A 27,457-nucleotide genomic window follows, 5' to 3' on the forward strand; every position below is an offset into this window, starting at 1 on the left:
TCTTTGCGGATCTCTACGCCCTATAAGGAGCCTTCCTGCCAAATTTCAAGTTTGTAGGTGTTATAATTTCGGAGATTTCGTGATTAGTGAGTCAACCTACCATCCCCGGTTTTAACCCCAAAAAGGGGTTGATTTCTAAAGATACATTATTTGGACGCCTTCTCATCATCTATAGAGCATACATTTTAAATTTCAAGTCTTTTACTTCTAAAACATAGGACTTTCATACAAACTTCCAACCCCCCGTTTTACCCCCTTAGGGGTCGAGTTTCGCAAAATCCGTTCTTTGCGGATCTCTACGCCCTATAAGGAGCGTTCCTGCTAAATTTCAAGTTTGTAGGTGTTATAGTTTCGGAGATTTCGTGATCAGTGAGTCAACCTACCTACCCCCGTTTTAACCCCAAAAAGGGGTTGATTTCTAAAGATACATTATTTGGACGCCTTTTCATCATATATAGAGCATGCATTTTAAATTTCAGGTCTCTTACTTCAAAAACATAGGACTTTCATACAAACTTTCAACCCCCGTTTTACCCCCTTAGGGGTCGAGTTTCGTAATATTCGTTCTTAGCAGATGTTTACGCCCTATAAGGAGCTTTCCTGCCAAATTTCAAGTTTGTAGGTGTTATAATTTCGGAGATTTCGTGATCAGTGAGTCAACCTACCATCCCCCGTTTTAACCCCAAAAAGGGGTTGATTTCTAAAGATACATTATTTGGATGCCTTCTCATCATCTATAGAGCATATATTTTAAATTTCAAGTCTTTTACTTCTAAAACATAGGACTTTCATACAAACTTCCAACCCCCGTTTTACCCTCTTAGGGGTCGAGTTTCGTAAAATTCGTTCTTAGCAGATGTTTACGCCCTATAAGGAGCCTTCCTGCCAAATTTCAAGTTTGTAGGTGTTATAGTTTCGGAGATTTCGTGATCAGTGAGTCAACCTACCATCCCCCGTTTTAACCCTAAAAAGGGGTTGATTTCTAAAGATACGTTATTTGGACACCTTCTCGCTATCTATAGAGCATATATTTTAAATTTCAAGTCTTTTACTTCTAAAACATAGGACTTTCATACAAACTTCCAACCCCCGTTTTACCCCTTTAGGGGTCGAGTTTCGCAAAATCCGTTCTTAGCGGATCTTTACGCCCTATAAGGAGCCTTCCTGCCAAATTTCAAGTTTGTAGGTGTTATAGTTTCGGAGATTTCGTGATGAGTGAGTGACCTTTCGCTTTTATATATATTATATTATTATTATAGATTATTATAGATTACAGTTTTGTAACGTTTATTAAAAATGATAAAAAAATGTATTGTTGTATTTAGTAGCATTATAACAACTACATTAAAAATTGGTTTTTATGTTGTATATTTTAATTTTATTATTATTATTGTCTACTTTAATGAAAAATAAAACATGCAACGAAACGTTAATTTTAGATAAAAACGTGATTCATCTGTTTTACTTTAATAATGTAAATTGAAACAAAGACATTCAATCGTGTTTCAATAATAGATAGCATTACCTACTTTTATAAAGTCAACAGAGTGAAATGACCAACAATCAAACAGGTATCAGTGATAACGACTATCTGACGTCGTCGCGATAACGATCACCACACACACATTATGTACTCGGCACCGGGCGAAACATCACATAAACAAAATGCGGACATTTTACGTCGTTTTCGCTCTTATTGTGTACAGTTTTAAAGTTCAAAGTTCCACGCTCTGTGATAGCGATTTTTGCGTGTGCAGCCTCAATAATAAAAACGACTTAGAGCTCGTTGCTGAACATGCGGACTGTTCCTACGATCCTTCTGTATTGCAAAAAGTCTACACGCTACCGGTGACGATATATTCGTTGGACTTGTCGAGAAATAATTTAACGAATGTTCAGCCTTCGCGCATTCTCAGATCCAAGACGATGGCCGAACTTTACCTAAATAGCAATCAAATAAGAGAAGTAGCAACGAAAGCGTTACGATTGCCAAACTTGAAAAGGCTGGACTTGAGTGACAACGATTTGGAAGCCCTACACGAAGACGTCTTCCAATATCTTAGGAAATTAGAATATCTTAATTTAGCTAACAATAGGTTTACTACCGTAGACACGATAAATTTTCATCAGTTGGCCGTATTGAAGGAAATAATTTTGGACAATAACGAATTGGGACCCAGTCTTGAAGACAATAGTCTTTTTGAGCGGAACGGGTATGGACTCACGCATAAGATAAAGTCACTGTCGATACGAGGAATAAATCTTAATTGCGTCGATGACAATTTCTTTATTTATGCGTACGATTTGAAGAAGTTAGTGATCTCCAAAAACAATTTAGTTGATATTTTCGACGTACCCTTCACGTTAGAGTATTTAGACTTATCAGATAATCCAATAACGCAGATATCGGGCGAAGATTTCTCAGATTTAGTTGCGTTGAAAGTTTTGAAATTAAACAACCTTTTGATAAAGGAAATACCTGATTATGCATTTGATGCATTGCACTCTCTCACCGAATTGGAACTTCAAAGAAATAGAAATCTAACGAAATTCAGTGCGACAGCATTTGGTCAAGACGTTTTAGAAGATGCTGATGATTTTACGTTAGAAAAACTATCGTTAAAGGAATCAAGATTAAGAACATTGGACAGCAAGTTAGAAATTCCATTTGGACAATTGATAAGATTAGACTTACAAGGGAACTTTTGGAATTGTGATTGTAATCTTGTTTGGATAAAGAAGTTGCAAATACATTCAGATGATTACGAGCATTTAAGGTGAGTAATTTAAAAAAAGGAAAACAATGTGTATAATCATTAATTATAGACAAAGATATACACAATATCGTCAATAATATATCCTCAGTGAGTCTAATTACTTAGAAAACTAATCATATTGTCTGTTTGATTGATTGAGGACAAAGTTTATCTTGAACGCCACAACAGCAGAAGGTAAAACATGCCATTAAGACCTATTTCACTTCAACTAATAAACTACAACTTTTGGATTCAATTTTTGCGAACATATATATGAAACAGATGAATGGAAAAAAGAAAAAAAAAGCTAAAATGAAAAATAGGTAAACACACTTTATCAAACACAAACTTTTATCAGCAACATTTATAACAAAGTTTATCCTGCAAATAAGTTACAATTAGACTTTAACGGTATGAGGTAGAATAGGTCATTAAGACCTGTTTCACCTCAATAATAGCAAACTAAAGCATTAAGATTCATTTTTGCAAATAGAAATATCTCATATATAAAAAAGAATAATGCGTCAAAAACTTTTATCTATTGGATATCATTATCCGTCAAATAGCAATATCTAAAACTGGTGAAACAGGCCCTTAGTCTAATAAACATTTTGTAATCGACGCGATCCATTTTTAACCGACTTCCAAAAAAGGAGTAGGTTCTCAATTCGACTGTATTTTTTTTTTATGTATGTTACATCAGAACTTTTGACCGTGTGGACCGATTTTGACCGATTGATAAATTTATTTGAGACCTAACAACTACTTTCCGAGTTATATCTAATAATGCGTTTTTACTTGACGCTTTTTTCGTCGACCTACGTTGTATTATACCGCATAACTTTCTACTGGATGTACCGATTTTGATAATTCTTTTTTCGTTGGAAAGTAGATATCCCTAGTTTAGTACCATGATAAGGAAACCAGGATCTGATGATGTGATCCCAAAGAAATCGAGGGAAACTCTTAAAAATCCGCAATACTTTTTATTGGGTGTACCGATTTTAATAATTTTTAATTTAATCGAAAGCTGATTTTTGTCATGTGGTTACATATAAATTTTATTGAGATCTGATAACTACTTTTTGAGTAATCTTTGATAACGCGTAGTTACTTGACTATTTTTTCCTCGATCTACGTTTATTACTCGTCGATGTAATTGAAGTCGGTTTTTTTTTAGTTTGCGAGCAAACACAATGATAATGGTTTCCCTTTATTTCCCGAAACTATTGTAGCTTGGGGAAAAGTTATTATTAGAAGTAATTAAAATTAAGTTTCATTATTTTTTTCAGATGTTTCACGCCAAAACCTTTTTACAACAGCAAAATATTCGATTTAAACGAAAGATACTTCTCCTGTCCTGTAAGTAGCCATCACGTCGGCGCCATAATTGCTGTATCATCCCTCTGCATACTGTCAACTAGTCTAGCTATATGGATATTCCTATTTTTACCTAAATATCAATCTAGATGTAATTTTGTTCGAAACATGGCAACACCAACTGCAGATTACACAGCGTTGCCAATAAGTACTACATTGACAGGTGTATAATTATTTTGATTTAATTTTAAACCAAAAATTAGCCTGTTTAAATATAAGCCTATATTGGCAATAATAAAAAATAAATGGATTAACTTTAAAAATATCCGAGTTTTGTGTTTCTATATTAAATTTAGTAATATTATCAGATATAACAGCTAAATTAACAGTATGAAAAACAACTGCCTTTAAATTTCTACAATTTAACAATCTCTGTTATTGTTTCATTTTAATAACCTTAAGAATATAATTTTCGCTATGTGGCTACGGCAGTAAGAATATAGCCACCCCTTCTCTTCCTTTGGGTGTCGTAAGAAGCGACTAAGGGATAACACAGTTCCACTACCACCTTGGAACTTAAAAATCCGGCCGATGGCGGAATAACCATCCAACTGCTGACTTTGAAACACACAGGCCGAAGACGGTCAGCAGCGTCTTCGGTGCGACATAACCAGCCCCGAGGTCACCAACCCGCCTGCCCAGCGTGGTGACTATAGGCAAATCACATGAGTTCGTGCCATTTTTGGCACGAATTTATGGAGGCCTATGTCTAGCAGTGGACTGCGATAGGCACAAATGATGATAATGAATGATGAAGAATTTATATAAGAGAACTATGTAAAAAAATTAACAATAAAATCTATATTTAAGTAATTTATCTATAATATAAAAATGAGTCGCTGAATGTGTTGCTAAGCGCAAAACTCGAGAACGGTTGGACCGATTTCGCTAATTCTTTTTTTAAAATATTCCTTGAAGTACGAGGATGGTTCTTACGGAGAGAAAAATTCAAAAAAAAATTTTTTAATTTCTCGAAAAAGTCTAAAAACAACACTTTTCTATACTCCCATACAAAAGATTTGTGATAATACTTAAAAGTCAATTTGAACTTTAATACCATACTATAAAGTTTGTGTTCGGCGATACGAAGTTCGCCGGGTCAGCTAGTATTCGTATAAAAACTCATAAACAGTTAAATTAATCAATATTTCAAAAAGGGAAAAATTATTTTACAAAAATAAAAATCCATATCATAAAATCACTTTATATTAGAGATGCCACGAATAGTAATTTGGCCGAATACCGAATACCGAATGTTCGGCGAGGCTCTTGGCCGAAGCGCCGAACATTCGGCAGCCGAATATTCGGCCACACTTAGTACTTTTCGCGGGCGACAAGACACAATTCGTCACCGTACGAGTTTAAACTTGCATCGCTGAAGTAATACGTACTTCACGGTCGTGTTACAACCTGCTTTATTTGTTGTTCGTTGGTGCATCGTACGTACTGTATACCTACTAAAATATAACATTTAATGTTATCGATTACCATAAGAAATATCACCGTTGATTCGAGTAAAGTTAAATGAATCCAATTATAAGAAATCGCCTATTTGGAACTTTTATGAAATTTATAATGAAGACAATAAACTGGCAGTTTGTTTGTTGTGTTTGTGTCTTACCACTGGTAGATTTTAAATATTAATTTGTTAGTTCTTTTTTGGTTAAATAAATATCTTTGTGAGTAATATTTTGAGTTTTTTCATAATTTATTTGGTAATCCTTACTGTATTTTATCATAAATAAGGAAGTAAATCTGTTTATCACGATTTACTTACTTTACACAGATACTCTAGAGCCTTAGAAAGGACATGGGCTATAATTTACGCGAAGTCGCGGAAAAACAGTTCGTAGGAAATAAAAAAATTGCTATTCGGTATTCGGCCAAATGGTTAACCATATTCGGCCGAATACCGAATAGCGAAAAAAAGAGGCCGAATAGCCGAATACCGAATAATTGCCGAATATTCGTGGCATCTCTACTTTATATATTTGTAAAATACAAAAGTGTACAAACTGGTTTAAAACGTTAAAAGTGTTACATATCAAAGTTGTGCTTTTATCTTCCTAACAAACAATATTTGTGCGTATTCACTTTACGTTCAAATCGCTTAAACATCGTCGGACACCATAATAAAAAATATTTTTTTTGTTAAATCGTAAAAAGTTTTTTAGAAATGAGTTTTTATTTGATTTATTCTACGCTTCAAACGTATAAGGCGTTGGCCATAGACACTTCAATCCACATTTTTTTTATTTCCTTTTCCTTAACTAGCAACGATAAATTGATACCTATTCTCTTATATTAAGCAGGCACAAGCGTTTTACAAAGGCGTTTTGAGCAACATGACACTTTATCAGTCTAGGACACAGGTGGAGGATTCTGGTGACAAATTACTAAACAAATGGCGAAAATGGGCAATGGTAATATAATAAAGAGAGATAACTTCGCTTTAAAATAAATACTTATAGTATTAATTTTAATCGTATAAGGTATACGAATATCCAGGTATAATTTCTTTTAATAAGTTTGGATAGCAGAGTATTATTAATTTTTTTTAATTCAAATTAGTGGATATAACAATTTCAGACTAAAAAAAATAAAAAGTAGTAAAGAGTGTTTATTATTATCTATGCCAATGATTCTACGGAATGTGAATTAAGAAAATAATTAATAAAATGTCAAAATCAGACTGCCGAAAAAAATCCGGAACGAATTGTTCAAATTTAAGTTGTTTTTTTTTAATTTTGAAATATAGTACCTCCACTGTGCTTCACAGTAATCATTAATAATTATACGTTTTGTTAGGATATGTTACAATGAGCTTAAATGTGAAGCGATCTTTGGTCAATTTAGCCAAGAATACATCGAACATCGAAAAACTTACAATTTATTATTATCATTTAAAATTTCTTTTCAATCCATAAGTAAATTATTATTTTATTATTTGTGAAATCTTAATTAACATAATTTTCTTGTTTTTGGCTTTATTAGAACTTTTAATTAATGCGAATTATCGTACATAAAACATGGTAGACAAATTCAGGAGTCATTTTTACCCGACTGCAAAGGGAGGGGTTATTCAAAACTAGTTATGTCAACTTTTTTACAATTTCCCCTATGACTACATTTTAAAGTAAGTAACTAAGCCGGTTCCAATCTTCAGTAGAAACATCAGAAATACTTAGTCAACAAAAAATTAACTGCAGAGAAAATCATTTTTGAAACTTAGCTCCTGAATTAAGGAATTGTTAAAAAAAAATGTTGCCATGTACAAAATAGTTATTCTTGACTGAGTTAAAACTTTTTGTAACAAATCACTTATGTAACATTACAGAACGCTATACACCATAAAAAACGCCATACAACCTCATAATCTAAACCGCAAAAAGTCTAGAAAATAGACACATGTTTTAACATTGTCTTGAGAATAAATATTTAATTTAAACTATGATATGGTCTTATAACTAAAATATACGTTTATACAATTCATTAAACTATTAATTTAATTTTTCTAGCTGCTAGCTTATTACAAGCACACTTTGAAATTCACTACCACTTGTATATTATGTACTTATAAGGACAAAAATAACCAACTCTAAAAGTATGTATGTATTTATATGTTTATCTAACACCAATATGCCATTTATGTTTTTTTTTCTTACACAACTAGGTTGGCAAACAAGCATAGGGCTCATTTAACGGTAAGCAATTACCATAGCTCGTTGCCAACCCTACCCCTAATCGCCCCATTACATTATACATTTTTCATTTTTCACACATAAAAACCACAAGTCATCTTATTTATAAATAAAAATGAATGTTGTTAAGGGCATAACTCGAGAATTGCTCGACCAATTCGTCTAATTTAATTTCGTTCTAATTTTTTTTTTGCAAGTTCCTTAAAGCCCACGGAAGGTTTTAATACAAAAAAAAAACTTTTACTATTAACTTTTGACCAAACGAAGTCTGTCCGGGCAGCTAGTCTTACAATAAAATAATTTTATAATACCTAATAATATGATATTAACACTGGAAATTTTGTGTTCCAAATGCAATAGCTTTAGATATAGGAACAAAAAGCCAGAAAAGTATATATTCAAATTTTTAAGTTAATTTTATTACTTAAAGAATTTGGTTATTTTTGACCCGAATATAATAACACAGGCTTGAAAATATATATAATAATACTCAATTCAGCCCTCTGTGTTGGCTATCCATAATTAATTACTATTGTTTACTATATTTGTGACATAACAACTAATAAATCAGTTTTCAAGTTAATATATAATTCGACAGATAATCATAAATTAAAACTAAATTCTATTGACTACTTAAACTATGTTTGTGTTAAAATTTGTGCAATTAATCATTTACTAAACTAATACTTACAAGTAATTAAAACAATAAAAATATATGACACAAAATGTACAGTGTAAAGTTTTTTATTTTTAATTAAATGCAATTTTCAAGTCTTCTTAACGTAATGGCTTTGAGATAATTATAATGAGATTCATTATAATTTGATTGCACTCTTGAGGTGACAGCACCCTCTTTTATTTACATGTCGGTTAAATGTTTAACTGGGTTTTAAGTTTTATAATATCAGTCGAAAAACTTAACATTACTGGATCCTTAGCTGCACATTGATTCATATATAAAAAAATAATTTCTCAAAAATTTTGTTAGTTTTGCCAGTTTTAAATTTAATAATATAATTATACATTTTTATATTTGTATAAAAAAAAACAATACTATTTTAAAGTATTTGCACGTAATAATTTTATATCAGAATAATATATTTCTAAAAAAAATCCTTTATTTTCTCATCTGACAATCCTAAATACACTATATTTACCAAGACATTTTACAATACAAAATTACACATACGTATATTCTTAGCAATTTAGCGCTTTTTTATCGATATGAACACAGTACTTATAAGTTCCGACAGTATATCACCTCAAAAAATTTTAAGTCACAAGGTTTAGAACATTACAGACTATATCAGTATATTAATATCATATAAACCCCACGGTTTGACATAGAAATCCATAAGTTCGCATATGTAGAATAATTGAATATTAACAGAACCCACTGTTCTAATATGAATTTTCCAATACAATTTCCTCAAAAATCATCAACGGCAAGATACAACATTTAGGACCTGTGTATTCATCGGTTGTGGAATTTTTTTATCCTACATATAAGTTACAAATAGACATTAACAGATCTATTTCGGCTCAACTAAGAAATTACAACTTTAAGGTTATCATTTGCTAAAAAAATGCCATAAATATAGTGGAAATTGATGGTGCAAGTAAATAATCATTACATAATAACGAAGTGACCTCCCGCTGTCTGTATGCTTAGATCTTTAAAACTACGCAACGGATTTTGATGCAGTTTTCTTTAGTAAATAGTGATTCCAGAGGGAGGTTTATATGTATATATAATACATGCATAATACAGTAGAGGAAGAGTGATAGTTTATGCAAGTCGCTAGTATATCATAAACATTATCCGTTGGATACCATAATAGCAACCACTGAAATATCCCCTAACAATTTAGTTTAAATATAGCTGTAGCGTTTTACTTAAGATTGATTGATAAGACTTGTTCCATTGGACATCTCAACTTTCATTACATTACATATTTCAGTACATTCCACTGTATTTGCAACTTAAAATACCACAGAACAATGTAAAATTAAACAAAACTCTATACTCATACAAGATAACTGTATATATATTATATTTTATGATATTTCAGTTGAGATTAAATTGTTCTATCTTTTACACATCTCAACTTTAATTACATTACATTCTCAGTACAATCCAAGGAACGTGCAATTAAAAAAAATTACTCCGATCAATCGAAAACTAAACAAAACCCAATTGTCATACCAATCTATGTCCATCTGAATACTCCTCATGTCAGACCGAAGTTTCAGAATTCAATCGGAGAATAAACCTATTGCTCTTTGGATCGACAACCTCCTCTGTTAAACTGAACTTGGGCAGTTGTTTTATAGAACATATGAGAGATACGTCACCTTGCCTCAGTTGGAACTCGATGTTATCGGCTAGAGGTCTTGCTAGGAGTTCGTCTGATATAAGTGACCAGCGTTGGACTGGCCTCGCTTCTTGTTCGGCTGCTAAAACTGGACCCTCTACGAGGAACGGTTCCAGAAAGGCCCGGGGTGAGGCATCTTGTGATAGGCATCGGGCTAGGTGGGCTAATACCTGGAATTTATTAATATGATATTTAGATTATCAATTGAGAAAATCCATGATTATTCCTCTGGGGGCACGTTAAGCTACTATATATATATATATATATATATATATATATATATATATATTATTGCAATCAAAAAATACATGTAAAAACAACATAATAATAATGTTTATGGCAAAGGTGGACTTATCTCTGAAAGAGATTTCTTCCAGTCAACCCATGGTCATGAGTAAGTGTTTTATATAGCGAGGCAAACAGTGCAAGAAGATTTACTAAGAACAAGAAAGAAAAAATAAACGTAAAAAAAGCTATTGGTTCCGGTTGTTATCAAAGACACCTGATAGCGATTAGTACACATAGTACACGCTGCTCTGTGCAAGTTGGCGGATATATTACCTATATCCGCCAACTCGCACAGAGCAGCGTGGTGGATTAAGCTCCGATACTTCATCCTTACATGGAAAAAGAGGTCTATGCCCAGTAGTGGGATGTAACAGACTGAATTAATTTTTCGATAGATATTTTATACCCCCTACTGCAACAACCTGTGCATATTACTTAGCTAAATTTAACCTCCGACTGATGATGGGTCCTTAACCTCTTTTAAATGGGATATTGAGGAGAATTAATCTGCAGTATTATTGTCTATTGGAAAGTATTAGTTTCTTTATTTTTTTTTTAAGTAGTAGTTCGAGATGCGTTGGCGCAGCGGTTACAGCACTGGCTGTTGCGGATTCAATCCCCGCACATGACAAACATTTGTATTAGCCATATAGATGTTTGTTCTGGTCTGGGCGTTTACGCTTGTGTATTGTGTGTGTTTCCGGACCCCCGACACAGGAGAGAATCTTAGTGGGAGCCGTTGAGTGTGAAGTGTTTATTTATTTATTAGTTTCTCACAAAGTCTTCCATATTTCGAACCTATTCATATCTATACTAATATTATAAAGCTGAAGAGTTTGTTTGTTTGTTTGTTTGTTTGTTTGAACGCGCTAATCTCAGAAACTACTGGTCCGATTTGAAAAATTATTTTTGTGTTAGATAGCACATTTATCGAGGAAGGGCTATATATCATCACGCTAAGACCAAAAAGAGCGGAGCACCAATGATGAATGTTTCAAAATCGGGGGTACTTTTTTTTCCTTTTGAGAGCTTTCGCTGCGTGCGCTGTGAAAACAGTCAAAGTTTCGAAAAAAACATGTATGACAGAATTGATCCTCTTTAAAAGTTCTAAAAAAAAGTCCGCGGCAGCATATCTTTTAAGGTTGGTTCACTATAACCTTTTTTACGCTAACCAAGTTTGTTCTAAAATAATGCATTATTTGCGAAGATGTTTTTATAAACATGATATTAATCCTTATCTAAATAAATACGTTATTCATCACAAGTATTTAATTTAAAACATAATAGTCTTTTACATGATTCGATTTCAATGAGTATCTCAACAGATATCGCAGTTTTAAAATAACATCGCAGCAAAATAATGATCAAGTATTGCGCGCGCCTCTGTTCCACGCGGACGAAGTCGCGCGTAGAAGCTATACCTAATAAAAAAATTAGACACTGGTGTTTGGAATTACTTAAAGAATACAGGTTTTTACTAGCTCCAGTATATGAACAAAATTCTTTGGGCACGCGTGGTGCCTGTATTTCCTGGTCATAAGAGGGTAAATTCAAACTTGACGTTCTAGCTTTACATGAAAAATTGTGTGCGACGTCAAACTCTTTGATTTGACAAGCCACGATATTATCTATTTCGAAATGTTGAGCTGTATTTAGGACCAAATCCTATTTATTGCACATGTCTTGATATGCACGTTTTGCATGCCACACTGCGACACATTCTCTGACGATCCGTTCTTTTCATTTTCGTAGTTATTATTATTATTATAATCATCATTTCACGTGCCGTCCCGTAGTTTCTAATTTTTGTCTGTCTTTCTGTTGGCTTATCTTAGTAGGGGGGCAAAACATAGGCTCCTTTTTATCCCGAAATTTCCGCTGAATCGGCGTTTTACGCGGGAAAAACCATGTTTACCGTGTCCGAGTACCTAACGCCAAGATAGATATGAAATACCCAAACATTTTTTTAATAAATACGACAATTTTTTGCGATCAAATTCTTTTTATTTAGATAATTGTGTTGAATTTTTATGGGACAATTATTAGAAGATATAGAGATACAGTGATGAAGGTTATGGGCAACTACTTTTCTCAAATTAACGCGTATGAAACCGCGGTGCACAGCTAGTATAATATATTTGTTTTATGAGGATGCTTTCATATAATTGTGTTTGCTCGCAAACGAAAAAAAAACCGACTTCAATTACATCGACAAGTAATACAACGTAGATCGACGAAAAAATAGTCAAGCAACTACGCGTTATCAAAGATTACTCAAGAAGTAGTTATCAGATCTCAATAAAATTTATATGTGACCATATGATAAACATCAGCTTTCGATTAAATTAAAAATCATCATAATCGGTACACCCAGTAAAAAGTTATTACGGATTTTCGAGAGTTTCCCTCGATTTCTCTGGGATCCATCATCAGATCCTGGTTTCCTTATCACGGTACTACACTAGGGATATCCCCTTTCCAACAAAAAAAGAATTATCAAAATCGGTACATCCAGTAGAAAGTTATGCGGTATAATACAACGTAGGTCGACGAAAAAAGCGTCAAGTAAAAACACATTATTAGATATAACTCGAAAAGTAGTTGTTAGATCTCAAATAAATTTAAATGGGACCAATTGGCACACACCACCTTTCGATTAAAACAAAATTTGTCGAAATCGGTCCACACGGGCAAAAGTTCTGATGTAACATACATAAAAAAAAAAAAAAAAAAAAAAAAATACAGTCGAATTGAGAACCTCCTCCTTTTTTGGAAGTCGGTTAAAAATAAAAGTGATGATGTGAGTAGATTTTTTGTCGATTATATTATTATATGATATACTATATTTAGCAACTCTATCCTCGACTACAACGCTAACCCCAAGAATGGACGTGATTTATTTATTTATACATTTAATAAGAACCACCGACAGAATTACACGTAAAAATAAATATATTGTATTAAATACACATACAAATTAACTTAACGGTAGGAGAAAAGTATTGAATGCGCTTTAGGCAATTTAGTAAGTGAATAAATCTCACGGAGTCAGCGGAGTGTCGCGGCTGCTGGCGCGTGGCCCGCAGGTACTTCTGCAGCGCGCGCGCCAGCGACGGGAACACCGCCTGCGCCGCCTCGCGCGGGCCCAGCGCCGCGCCTGCGCAGTTCGAGTCGTGTCGTGTCGTGTCGTGTCGTGTCGTGTCGTGTCGTGTCGTGTCGTGTCGTATCGGGCGTCGGCCGGGCACACCACGACTGAGGCTAAACCTCTCTAGCTCCACCTGACTCACGTCTCCCTCTCAACTTCCCTTCGTCAGCTCTACTCCCCGAGTCAAGTGGGCGTAAAAGAGTTTAACTTCAGAAAAATTTGAAATAACACGTGTAAGCTACAAGTGACGTGTACTGTTACTAGTAGCTTTACGAGCGTTTGATGCGGCTCGTAGTACCACGTTTACCTCTTACAAATATATACTATGATTCAAAATGAAAATACATCACTGACACGAGAGCGAGAGAGGGCGCCACGTACACGTGAACGCACGCATACAGGCTCTGCCAGAACAACAGCGTTTTTAGCAGCAAATTCTTGCTGTAAAAAACTAGTAAGCTTTTTCTTTTTTATTGCTATCCTTGTATTTCCTAACCCTTTTTTAGTCATCTTCGTTTACACTATTTCATTTTTATAAAAAAGTTTTCTTTTTTTCTTGGCACACGCATGGACACGTTCACGCACACGCGCACGCCCTCGTACACGCACGCACACACACACTCGCACGAACCACGCAGGCGCTCATTCACGCACACGAACACGCGTAAGCACACGAACTCGTGCATGCAGACGTACACGCTCACACACAGGCACAAACGCACACACACGTTCACGTACACACACAAACACGCGCACGCACACGTATACGCACGTCCAATTACGTACCGTTCCCGGCGGACACACGCACACGCAGATACACACGCACACGCAGATACACACGCACACGCACACGCAGATACACACGCACACGCACAAGCACACACATACACGCACACACTCGCCCGCTCGTCCCCGCACGCACCGCTCCCGGCGGCCAGCCGCACGCGCCGCACGTGCGCGAAGGCGTCCTCGGTGGCGCAGTGCAGGCGCGCGCGTCTTTTCCTCACGCGCACACACACACACACACACACGCACACGCACACGCACACGCACACGCACACGCTCACGCACACGCACACGCACACGCACACGCACACGCACACGCACACGCACACGCTCGCCCGCTCGTCCCCGCACGCACCGCTCCCGGCGGACAGCCGCACGCGCCGCACGTGCGCGAAGGCGTCCTCGGTGGCGCAGTGCAGGCGCGCGCGTCTCTTCCTCACGCGCACACACACACGCACACGCACACGCACACGCACACGCACACGCACACGCACACGCACGCCCGCTCGTCCCCGCACGCACCGCTCCCGGCGGACAGCCGCACGCGCCGCACGTGCGCGAAGGCGTCCTCGGTGGCGCAGTGCAGGCGCGCGCGCCTCTTCCTCACGCGCACACACACACGCACACGCACACGCACACGCACGCACTCGCCCGCTCGTCCCCGCACGCACCGCTCCCGGCGGACAGCCGCACGCGCCGCACGTGCGCGAAGGCGTCCTCGGTGGCGCAGTGCAGGCGCGCGCGCCTCTTCCTCACGCGCACACACACACACACACACGCACACGCACACGCACACGCACGCACTCGCCCGCTCGTCCCCGCACGCACCGCTCCCGGCGGACAGCCGCACGCCCCGCACGTGCGCGAAGGCGTCCTCGGTGGCGCAGTGCAGGCGCGCGCGCCTCTTCCTCACGCGCACACACACACGCACACGCACACGCACGCACTCGCCCGCTCGTCCCCGCACGCACCGCTCCCGGCGGACAGCCGCACGCGCCGCACGTGCGCGAAGGCGTCCTCGGTGGCGCAGTGCAGGCGCGCGCGCCTCTTCCTCACGCGCACACACACACGCACACGCACACGCACACGCACGCACTCGCCCGCTCGTCCCCGCACGCACCGCTCCCGGCGGACAGCCGCACGCGCCGCACGTGCGCGAAGGCGTCCTCGGTGGCGCAGTGCAGGCGCGCGCGCCTCTTCCTCACGCGCACACACACACGCACACGCACACGCACACGCACGCACTCGCCCGCTCGTCCCCGCACGCACCGCTCCCGGCGGACAGCCGCACGCGCCGCACGTGCGCGAAGGCGTCCTCGGTGGCGCAGTGCAGGCGCGCGCGCCTCTTCCTCACGCGCACACACACACGCACACGCACACGCACACGCACGCACTCGCCCGCTCGTCCCCGCACGCACCGCTCCCGGCGGACAGCCGCACGCGCCGCACGTGCGCGAAGGCGTCCTCGGTGGCGCAGTGCAGGCGCGCGCGCCTCTTCCTCACGCGGCGCTCGCGCTCCGCCTCCTCGTAGTAGCGCTCGTTGTGCGCGGAGCCCGAGTCCCGGCGCCGCCCCGCGCTGCCGGCACACGAGCCGCCCGTCGACCTGCAGCAGATAATAATAGCTATGATCTTCTGTAAGGTCGAGGTGCTACCCCAGTCGGGCTACTCCGTATTTTGAGCAAGATAATTCCAGCTGTGCTCTACCTCCCAAACCAAAGCTTTATCAGTAGTCAACATTCACAACGTTACATCGATAAATTTAAATAAAGATATTTTTTAAAATTTTAAAATTTATTAATTCCACATAGCAAATGAACCGACACCCTCGACAAGGCATATAGAAATAGAAAACAAAAAAAAAATTAAAATTTTATACAAAGTATACTATGAAAAGCAAAATTTAAAATATTTTATTCAACTTACCTTGTCTGACCTGAAGGTGTATTTGTATTTGAGTCCACTTCGTAGAACTTTATACTAGCTTGTGCTTTTCTTTGCGATTTCGATATAGGAATCTTCTCTAGGTACGGATTGTATATAGGAAACTCGGTGTAGTATTTCTGCAACACCCACACTGCTGCTCTCTGTATACTCAATTGACCAATAGCATATGACCGGCTTTCTCCGTCTGGACTTCTCACAACTTTAATATAATAAACTGGTTCTAAATGTCGTATTTCCATCAAAACGACCCCAACGTAATGTATAAAGATCAACGTATCACCAAAACTAGACACATATGATACTAGAGAAGTGTAGTCCATAGCTTCCTCTCCAACAGATAGAGCTTTTGTCGCTTCATTTATTTGCACAAAATAAAAAAGCCAGTAAGAAAATGTACAAACTGCTAAAATTACAAGCATCATAGCTCTGAACACGAATATCCTTGGCAATATAGCATTACGGGGGCGTAAAAACACAGCCCATATACCGATTGCTAATAAAACTAGTTTAAATGCTAACGACAGCAATATACCTTTACACTCTGCAGTGCAGGAGAGTAGCTGTATTATCTGACTGGGTTGAATGGCCTTATTCTCCGATAGACCTGGGAAAAATCCCAACTTCGGTAACACAACCATTGCTAACGGACTCACAAAAGAAACAAACGACAATCCTAAAGCTACAGTGGTCCCAAAATATCTCGAACAAACAAAACCCAACCCGCTATCAGATTCAATTGGCCAATTACTGACATCTTCCATAGACTGAGAGCCTTCTGACGTGTTTCCTGTGACAGCTGTCGTATTTTCCCCCCAGTTTTCGTCCTGTGGTAAGATCTGAACCTCGATAACCTCTTGACCGTCTCTTCCGATTTCTGGATTAATGTTTACACTAGTTTGGAAAGGTGCCATTGTGTTATCACCGCAGTCTTTTCTTTGAGATTTGGAACTTCTGAAATAGACAGAAAAATACAAGTAAGAATACAACATACAAGGCTGATTAATTTCAAAGAATTTTTGTGGTTTCTTATATATAATGCAGCAAAATAATATGTAGTAAAACTAAGACTTTAAGTTTAGCCTTTATACCCACAGGCATATTTACCCTAGGGTAAAAGTGTCATGGTCCGGGGTGGCACTCTGCGAGGGGTGGCGCAAGCCAAGTAACAGGGGTGACACAAACCGAGCACACATAACAGGAATGAAAAATTGATGTTTACAACCATAGATAGCTAAAATAAGGTTGGCCAAAATATATCCCCGATATTTCCCTTAATTGTTTTATGGAATGTGGAATTGTGGAATAGGCTGCCTAAGGGGAAGCAAATTAAAATAGCCCAGTGCGCTGAATCTTAAAATACGCCACTGCTTTTACATAATTGATCTTATATTGTATCTAGATGTAGCCGCAACTTCGTCTGCGTGGAATGTAACAAAATAATGTTCAGTTCCCGGTTATACAAAAAAAATCTAAAATAAAAGTAGCCTTAGTTACTTCTTATTACATCAGCTATCTACCAGTAAAAGTCCTGTCGAAATCGGTCAAGCCGTTTCAGAGATTAGCAGAAACAAACAGACTGACAGACAACAATTATAAAAAATGTTATTTTGGTATATGTACCATACATACATACATATGAATTTAGTTAAAAGCAGTTGTTAATATTACAACCAGACACTCCAATTTTATTTATTTGTATAGATAATTGGATTTTATGTTGGAACACCTTACCCTTTTATCAATTTGTAAAATTGAAGTAGACCACATTAAATTGTAATTTAAAATATGATAACACTGTTTCTTTAGAAACTGATAACTTAATTACTATGAACGTCGTTCAAGCACTCTGAACATTGTCTTGCTAAAGTGTGACATTTTCGTTTATGAATAGAAGGAAAAAATTATTATTACGACTATAAATAGCCTTTTAATCAGACTTTTGGTACTTTTGTTCTTAAAATGAAAATAAATTGTGGCTTATTTATTTTGGTAAGTAATAATAATAATAAAAACTCTTTATTGTACACCAAGAGTGAGCAAAATTACAAAAATAAAAACAGGAGATAAGTACAAAAGGTGGCCTTATTGCTAATGCGATCTCTTCCAGGCAACCACCAGTATGTAAATTAGTATTAGGAATACCATCAATTAATAATATCAATAAAAATAATAACTCCAAGTACATTTTACCTATTTTGAATAATAAATTGTACGATTCAATTAAAGTGTATAAGCTTTGAGATATTTTTACTTCAGCTTATCGCACTCCAATGCTGGACAAAGCCCCCCAAGTTTAAAGTATTTAGTAATTTAATAATAAACTAAAATTCAAATACTTGCTGATATAAATTTCATTTAACACAATTTCAATAATATTCCTCACATATAAAAAAGAGAAAGTGATTGTTTAAAATATTTCTTCAGTCAAAGTCCTTTTTCTTTATAAATTGGCTATGACATATTTTTTAACAGGTATTACAAACTGATAACTGTATATCAAATACTTCAAATATCTATTATATTTACAACTTTGATCACATACTATATTTCTGCAGAATTCCTAATTACACTTCTTTACCAATCTATTTATTTCATTCAATAAAACAGAATTTTATTATTCAATCTATAATTACATAAACTCTTTTCAGTTAAGAAATCTGTGTAACTGATTTTGGATATAAATTTGGTAGCTGTTTCTGTGAGTTTATAATAACATCGCTAAGTAAACATACCGCGTACTACGATGCGTGTGCTGTCGGTGTCTTGAACTCCGCCGCGATCGGCTACTCAGCTCCGACCTTACAGACTCAGTTTCCATTTTAAATCTTTCCACTCACTACCAACTCCGCACATTATCCATGATTCTCTCTACAAACCTGCAATAATTCACCGTGTAATCAAATCACGAAATTAGAGCAATTAAAATGCTTCTGCTTCACGGAAGTATGCGCATAGAACAAGTCTGTTTTTAAAAGTTACGTTCCAATGACGTCTACAAACACCGGTGTAGTTATCGAATTCTCGAGTTCAATGTTCGCCAAAGTAAATTACCATTGCATTATTGATATTTATGGGGATTTTCTAATAAAAGCGTCGTTCACAGGTGTCGTCCCGACAAATTCATATTGGATATTATTATTAAGCAACTAAAAAACTTGACAGTCAACGTACAATTTTATTTGGCTCTTTCGTACATAGTGTTTAATATATAACGCTGTCTCTTTTTATAAAGGTCAACTTCGTGGTAGGATAATATCTGTTCTGAAACATGAACGTCAATAATATTAATTAAAATTAAAATGTAAACAAACTAACTTAAAAAATCTGTTTACTAAAATATCTGTTACTTCAATGCAATTTAAAATAAAAATTATAAGAATACAAAGTTATAATTTAAGAAAATATATATCTAGGAGAGAAAAATTGAAGGTTGGCGGCGAATTCGAAAATATTTAGAGCACTAGATTACAAGTAATGATAATGATAAGATAACACATCCGTATCTGGAACACACTCATTGACTAGCTTATTTTAGTCATGAAGATATTGTTTATTCTTTAAAAAATATGGAAGAGCCACAAAATGGGAATATTCGAAGAGTGGGTAGTGATAGTAGGGTGGAAGACCTTCACTTGGACAGGGTAGTCGCTTCACAGCCAGAAATCGGACCTACCCCTCCAGATGGTGGATACGGCTGGCTGATTGTTTTCTCAGCGATAGTGTACAACATAACCGTACCAAGCGTGATACTTTTATACGGAATTATAATTTTAAAATCGATAAAAGAGGAAGACCATGAAGAAAATGAAAAAATGAAGATATGGGATGTAGATATAGCACTTGTACCTGTTATAATGATAGTGATGAAACTGCTTCTTGAATCATGGTGCAGAGCAGTTGTAAAAATCTTTAACATGCCAAGGTTCACAGCGCTTTCTGGAGTGTGTCTGACAGTAGCGGGGGTTCTATTATCGAGTTACTCGACAAGCGTATACCGAAACGATCATATTGTGAACATATTTTCAGGGATATTTGCTGGTGAGTTTATATTGTTGTATAGAGCGTTAAGTTTAAGTAATAGGTATGTATTGTTCTCTCATTGTTAATGAAGGTCACAGATTCGCTATGTGACGAGCGTACTAATATGTTATTTTGCGATTAAGACGAACGTTTTATTATTTATTGACTCACCGTAATTATCTTTATGTTTCTTGTTTGTTTCTTCATCGATATATGTATACGATAATCTGGAAACACTTGTTACTTTTATGATTTTACACATTAAACAGTTAAATAGATGTTAGAATAAATATTATTTATAAAAGTAATCCGCCAACCCGCATTGGAGCAGCGTGGTGGATTAAGCTCTGATCCTTCTCCTACATGGGGAAAGAGGCCTATGCCCAGTAGTGGGATATTACAGGCTGAAGCGAAGCGATAGAAGTATTTTAATATAGTATCTTATTAAAATACGTTCGTTTTAATAAGCTAATAAAATTATTTAATAATGGCGCAGTGGTCATAACTTGCTAGTACATTAGCAGTCGTGGTTTCGATATTCGTAAATAACAAATGTTTGTGCAGCTTCAGATGTTTGTCGTCTGTGATTCTGAATACCGACAAATAATTAACATACTACTAAATTATTGGATTTTATACGTATATATTTATGTTTATATGTCAAGTCAGTTCAGCCTATCGCTGTCCACTGTTGGACAAAGGCCTTCACAGGTTCGCGCCAAAAATGGCGTGAACTCATGTGTTTTGCCTATAATTACCACGCTGGACAGGCGGGTTGGTGACCGCAGGACTGGCTTTGTCGACCTGAATACGCTGCTACCCGTCTTTAGACCGTGTATTTCAAAGCCAGCAGTTGGATGGTTATCCCGCAATCGATTGGCTTTTTAAGTTCCAATGTAGTAGTGGAACTGTGTTATCCCTTAGTTGCCTCTTGCGACAGCCACCAGCCAGCGAGTTGGCTATATTTCCTACTGCCGTAACCACACAGCATATTTTATAAAATTGTGTTTCTAAATATAAAATATAGAAGTACAATTTCAACAAACATATTTTTCAACAGTCTTAAATCGAGATATATTGTTACAATATGTCTGTATATTTTCCACCTATCGAGGTACTTACAATTAGAAGTCGTTTATTTAAATAAATTGTGTTGTTATAGTACAAAGCTACAACAGCTGTTCATATACAATAAATATATTATTTTCTAAGCTTATATATTGATTTATGAATTATGAATTTTAGGTGCAGGATGTGCTTTAACAGGACAGCAAACCGACGTCATCATCTCACACTACTTTAGAGACAAACTCATTATAGCGCAGAGACTTGTCCGTATGGCCCCCGCCCTCGGCAGCGTCCTAACCTGTCTCCTTGTCGGCTACCTCAGCACCGTCTATACAAGTGACATAGTTATAATGATCTATGGTGCTATACTTATGCAGAACTGTATCTTCCTAGCAATTTATACACGACCAGTTTACGTTGAAAGGGTCATCCGTTCAACATACAACATGATTCGTGCTGTTGAAGACGACGATGAAGTTATATTTTCTAACCAAAGCACAAATCAGCGCCAACCCCAGACACAGATCGAGTCCAGACCAGCAATAGTCGCCGAAAACATCGTCTCGACACAAGACGAAGACACAGACGTTGTTGTCTTCAAATCGAGGACAGGAAGGGAAATTATCAACCCAGAAGTCCAGAATAGGGAGAATAATAGCCATGCGAGGTTTTCATCAGATTTCAGTGAGATGTACGATGGATCCAGTTCAAATCGGTTCTCGTCGGATTTCGGGACCCTAGACATTACGAGCTATAGCAGAATAGGTAGATATCAGGAACTGGAAAATATTGACAGAGACGGTCAGAATCCCCAGCCATTGTACAGAGAAACTACAGTGAATGCTCCTTCGAACAGCCTGGTATTTACAGCAGATTTAACGCCAGGAACTGCTCGAAGAACTGCGTCTCTGAAGAAGAATATGATTACAGTTAAGAATATGCTGCTAGACCTCAATTTTTATTTGTACACGTTGTTGCACTTGTGTACAACATACTGTACACTAATATTAGGAATATTGTTCCCGCCCATGTTGTGGGAATTTAATCCATCAATGAATATCTGGTCGGTAAGTGAAGTACAAAAATAACATGTAGGTACAATATTTTTATTTAAATTAATTTATCACTTGAGTAAATAAATACATTGATTCTATTTTTTATAATATAGTCATAAATTACCTATAATCGCAAGTATATATGACGCCGCGTTGGCGCAACGGTCACAGCCATGAATTGTTGCGCTAGCGGTTGCGGGTTCGATCCCCGCACATGACAAACATGTATTAGCCATACAGATATTTGCCGTAGTCAGGGTGTTTGTGCAGTCCTTGTAGGTTTCCCTACCGTGCCTCCGAGAGCACGTTAAGCCGTCGGTTCCGGTTGTTATCATGTACACCTGATAGCGATCGTTACTATAGCAGGGAATACATCCTCCAGGCCGCATTGGAGCAGCGTGGTGGATTAAGCTCTGATCTTTCTCCTACATGGGGAAAGAGGCCTATGCCCAGTAGTGGAATATTACAGGCTGAAGCAAGTATATATGAATTCAATTAAAAATAATTTAACGTGGCAAAAAATTGAAAAAAGTAATTACTTATATAATTAAACTGTTGACAACCATTGAGATGATGACGCGTGATGTTCCTTTAACCCCGACGGTCGTGAGTTCGATTGCCGTTCAGGACATTTGCATATAGGTATATTACGGACAAAGTACCTATATAATATTTAATAACATGCTCAAGAATTTATTATTTAGAAATTATTTGAGACTTTTTATATAATTGTTTCAGAATAGTTATGATGATTATTATATTTTTTCAAATAAAGATAAAACTAATTTTAATTTCAGGTGGCATCTATGACAGCGGTGGCATACGGAGCAGCTCTTTTGTTCATAATGTTGTGCATCGCTTTACCCAAGAACATTAACGAAAAAGCGCGGTTATGCGCTGCTTTCTGCGTGTGTGGTGCTGTTGGATTTTACGGTATGGAATTATACTTACAGTAGCTTTATTAAGTAGTATAAAATATAAATACCTATGATTATACGTTTATGCACTTTAACCTGTAATATCCCACTAGTGCGATAAAGCCAGCCCTGCGGTAACCAACCTGCCTGCCCAGCGTGGTGACTATGAGGTCACGTTATTTTTGGCGTAAACTTGTGGAGGTCTATGTTCAGCAGTGCTGGCTATCTTTCCCCATGTAGGAGAAGGATCAGAGCTTAATTCATCAAGCTTCTCCAATGCGGGTAGGTGGATAAATATATATGTGTAGGGTAATATAGGGTAATGGGGGTCACTAATTGAAAAGGAAAAAAAAATTTAATTAAAGAATAAGTATTTATTGCAACCAAATTTAAACATAATTTACTTATTGAACTATCATTAGAGATCAATTTCAGTCACTTTGGCAATCAACTTTGGAAATTATAAAAGTAAAAAAAAAAAAGATTTGACTCCCATTACACCAACATAGGGGTAGTGGTGTAATGGTTCCACCTGGGGGGGAATCGGAGTCAAAGCAAATCTAGCACATATCGCAGATCTTCAGCTGAGGTCCATCCAGTGCACTCCGCGTGAGCTCATACGAGGTACATCTGAACAACATCTCGTTGTTTCTTCCGAATTCATCGCATACTAGGCATCTGTTTTCAGCATCTTCTGTTTTGTCATCCTCATCATCCTGGCATAAGTTGTCAGTGTCAACATCTGATACAGAAGTTTCGTTCGATTCTTGTAATACTTGGCGCTTTGGTCTTTTTCCCTGTCCTTTGCCTCCTTTTTTCTTCATTTTATTATTTTCTTTATCTAACAGTTTTCTTTTATTGGTGTTGAACTGAAAATTGTAGCATGTTGCTTCTTTCGGCCCTGTCCTGTATTAATAACAGGTGTTTTCTGTGGCAACTTGATTAAATCATACAATCCGATTTGGTTTGGTGTGCCAGGAACTGGTGGTACAAAATCTGGTTCAGAATCAAGTGAGACTACTAATTGGTTAGACATCATTGGGTGAATTTCTTTTGATGTGCTGGGAATCGTACTGGTAGCTGCGAGACATTTATTGCAGTCTTCGATAGCAACGGTCTCAGATTGGAGAATGTCTGCAGCGAAGAAATCTTCTTCAGTGAATACTTCAGGATTTATTTTCCAGACGCAACATTATTAAATGCTTTCCTAACCAAAGCATCAGCTACATCAAAATGGGGTTATCTTTTCTACAAGATGACTTTTTAAAAATAAGTCACATTCTGTTTTGTAGGCCATTTTGAGCGGACCAAAAAAAGAAATATTCAGGGGCTGCATTTTTTGACACGTGTGTGGTGGCAGAGACAACATATGAATCTGATTGGACTTGCAATATTCGTAGACGGAAAGAGAAATGTGACTAGCATGGTTGTCTAGTATTAAAATGATAGGTTCATCTGCAGACGGCTTAGCGTGCTGTTTAAAATGTATCAACCATTCAACAAAGAGATGCTCATTGATCCAACCGTTGTCTGATCATTTGTAAATCGCTCCTGCTAGACTGTCCTTCTCGATTAGAGGAGTCAATCTTTTCCTAGGGAAAATAAACATAGGTGGAATGTACCCACCTGCAGCAGTCATAGCACATAACAAGGTGATGTTTTTTCCTGTCTCTCAACTGGTGATACATCCCACTCTCTTTTGTCCTTTTCGACCAATCGCGTCCAGCCATTTTGAAGCTTGCCAGAAGCTTGAAGCTTGAAAGCCACTTTATTGATTTGGTTAGCAGTACAACCATAGAAAATATTTGCCATTTTCTCTACTAAATTTGCTAGCTCAGCTTCTGCCTCAAAACTAAAGACAGTCACCCGACTCTTATTTCCCACAACTACACTAATGATAAAAAAATAAAAAACCTTTAATACACTGATATCATCTGAATTGCACATCAAGATTTTGAACGTGTAACTAAGTACATCTAAATGTCTTAATCACATACTGTATGATATTCGGCACTTACCTTCTAATTCACATTGATGTAAAATTACATCTGCGGAGCACAAAAACAAAACACAGTCGTTTCTCCGTGGCGCGGGCGCTGACTGGCATGAGCCCTTTGAGGCTATGCCGTGGGCCAGAGCGGGGAGGTAAGGACGCTGTTTACACGTCGCTCGCATGTACTGTTTCGTGGATATGAGGGTGACCCCCATTGCCCGCTGACTCCCATTACCCAACTCTCCCCTACTCATAATTACGACACAGACCACCGACATAGGACTGTTTACACTGAATCTGAATGGCCTTTGAATGTAGCATTTATTTATTTTATCGTAAAAAGTAAATGTTTCGGCGAGAAAATTTATCTCTCCTTACTCATGTAGAGTTTCGAGTTAAGCTTTAATATTTTATTTTTTTAAATTTCATACTGCATAATTTTTTCTCTTTATATATTTCAGGTATTACTCTATCAGTAAGCAAATCCTTCCTGGTCGTTTGGGGCATGTTCGCCTGTTTCTCGACCGCAGCTTCGAGCGTACTTCAACAGCCTTTGTACAACGCGCTTAACGAGTTCGACATTACAGCCACCATGACCACAGCTAATGTTATCGTCGCCATTATTGTCATGGTGTGGTCACTTATATATAATTACGAATATAAAACATGTTTCTTCATCGCCAGTTTGATACAGACTGGCACAGCGGGCGTTTTCTTTGCAGCTTCATTTAGACGTAGGAGATAGTAAAATAAAAAATATATATAATATAAGGCAGGATAATCATAACCTTAACCGATTGTTTGAAAATCTAATTTAAAAAATGTGTCAGTATGTATTCTGTACGTGATTCTGTATGTTATTCTTATTTTGGCGCGATTTTAATAGTTATATATTTTTTTAGTCAGGTAAACCTAAAATGTATTTTAGAACGATGTAAACCAGGGGTGAGCAACCTTTCTAATCTATCTTCTAATAATAAATGGGCCAATTAAAATTTTTTTTTTTGGCGGGCCGCACATAGATTAACTCTTATTAATAGTTTACGAAACATTTTTTATAATACATATTAGAATAAAAAATACAAAATTAAAAAAAGAGAAGATTTAATATACAAATTTTAATGCAAGATAAAAACAAACAAGAAAATAAAAGAAAAACGAATTTACTTGAAATTTTTAATGAGAAATTTGGCACTGTTTTGCCGCATAAACGTGTTTCACGCAATGATAATTATATTTCACACCTCAATATTTTCACGGTCCACAAGCGGTTGTTCATCGCGTGTTGCTCATCCTTGATTAAATGTATGTTACAAAAAAAAATGGTCAGAAACTTAATCAGTAGATTAAGAAAAATAATGGTAGTCAGTTAACACTGTTAAACGCTTATAAATTTATAAAAAAAAATTTCCTACCTTTAGATAGCATACCGATAACCTGCGGATAGTTATGTGTGCGTTAATCATACGGGATATAAATAGGTAAAGTTAGAACAAAGGCTGATGAAATGGGCCTTAACATAATAAAAGGTGTTAAGTTTTTTTTTTTTACTTTATTGTATAAGAGATCATTGCTTACATTAAGTATACAAATGAATTTGTTATGAATGTAAAATATTATATTTTAAGTAAATTATTGTTTATAACATAAATAAAAACAAATTAATGTAAATTAAAATTTATTTACAAAAATTATTATATTTAATATAATTTCAATTTAACAGTAAGTTAAAAGTTATAATGTAGTGCGACATATTTTATAAATAAGATGTAATATCATTTAAAGTTTACAGAAAAAATATTTTTTAATTTTAACTTATTCAATAAATAGAATAAATACATTAAAAAAAATCTTGTGACATTTTTACCCCTATTCAAACCGATCTATAATAATAAAAATAAACCTGTAATTCATACATTAAACCTAATAGGAATGTAACATAATTATTTGTATCGAGTGTGACTTTAAATATTATAATCAAATTTTATCGACTTTAATACAACGTAGGTCGATGAAAAAATAATCAATT

The 27,457-nt window shown here is 36.8% G+C and overlaps 3 protein-coding genes across 4 annotated transcripts; 2 read left to right on the top strand and 1 right to left on the bottom strand.

Moving 5' to 3' along the window:
* The first annotated feature begins 1,615 nt into the window (after positions 1–1,615).
* On the top strand, positions 1,616–4,399 carry LOC123658461 (leucine-rich repeat neuronal protein 3-like). The gene is made up of 2 exons (XM_045593881.1): positions 1,616–2,777; positions 4,049–4,399. Exons 1-2 carry the CDS (start codon positions 1,666–1,668, stop codon positions 4,305–4,307), a joined length of 1,371 nt encoding a protein of 456 aa, XP_045449837.1. The 5' UTR covers positions 1,616–1,665; the 3' UTR covers positions 4,308–4,399.
* Positions 4,400–9,859: 5,460 nt separating this feature from the next.
* LOC123658363 (vang-like protein 1) lies at positions 9,860–19,539 on the bottom strand. Of its 2 annotated transcripts, XM_045593792.1 has the most exons (6): positions 19,427–19,539; positions 19,108–19,251; positions 16,355–17,326; positions 15,850–16,034; positions 13,545–13,657; positions 9,860–10,382 (listed from the first exon to the last, which is right to left on the bottom strand). In XM_045593792.1, the coding sequence occupies exons 2-6, from the start codon at positions 19,191–19,193 to the stop codon at positions 10,074–10,076; spliced, it is 1,665 nt and encodes a 554-aa protein (XP_045449748.1). In that variant the 5' UTR covers positions 19,194–19,251; positions 19,427–19,539; the 3' UTR covers positions 9,860–10,073. The 2 variants fall into 2 exon arrangements, with proteins under 2 accessions (XP_045449748.1, XP_045449749.1); XM_045593793.1 differs by lacking the exon at positions 19,427–19,539 and having other exon boundaries at positions 19,108–19,413.
* A 332-nt stretch (positions 19,540–19,871) lies between these two features.
* LOC123658361 lies at positions 19,872–26,549 on the top strand. The gene is made up of 4 exons (XM_045593791.1): positions 19,872–20,413; positions 21,641–22,530; positions 23,316–23,451; positions 25,890–26,549. The coding sequence occupies exons 1-4, from the start codon at positions 19,942–19,944 to the stop codon at positions 26,171–26,173; spliced, it is 1,782 nt and encodes a 593-aa protein (XP_045449747.1). The 5' UTR covers positions 19,872–19,941; the 3' UTR covers positions 26,174–26,549.
* Positions 26,550–27,457: the final 908 nt, after the last annotated feature.

The sequence above is a fragment of the Melitaea cinxia genome, chromosome 12 (assembly GCF_905220565.1).
Source record: "Melitaea cinxia chromosome 12, ilMelCinx1.1, whole genome shotgun sequence".
Lineage (NCBI taxonomy): Eukaryota > Metazoa > Arthropoda > Insecta > Lepidoptera > Nymphalidae > Melitaea > Melitaea cinxia.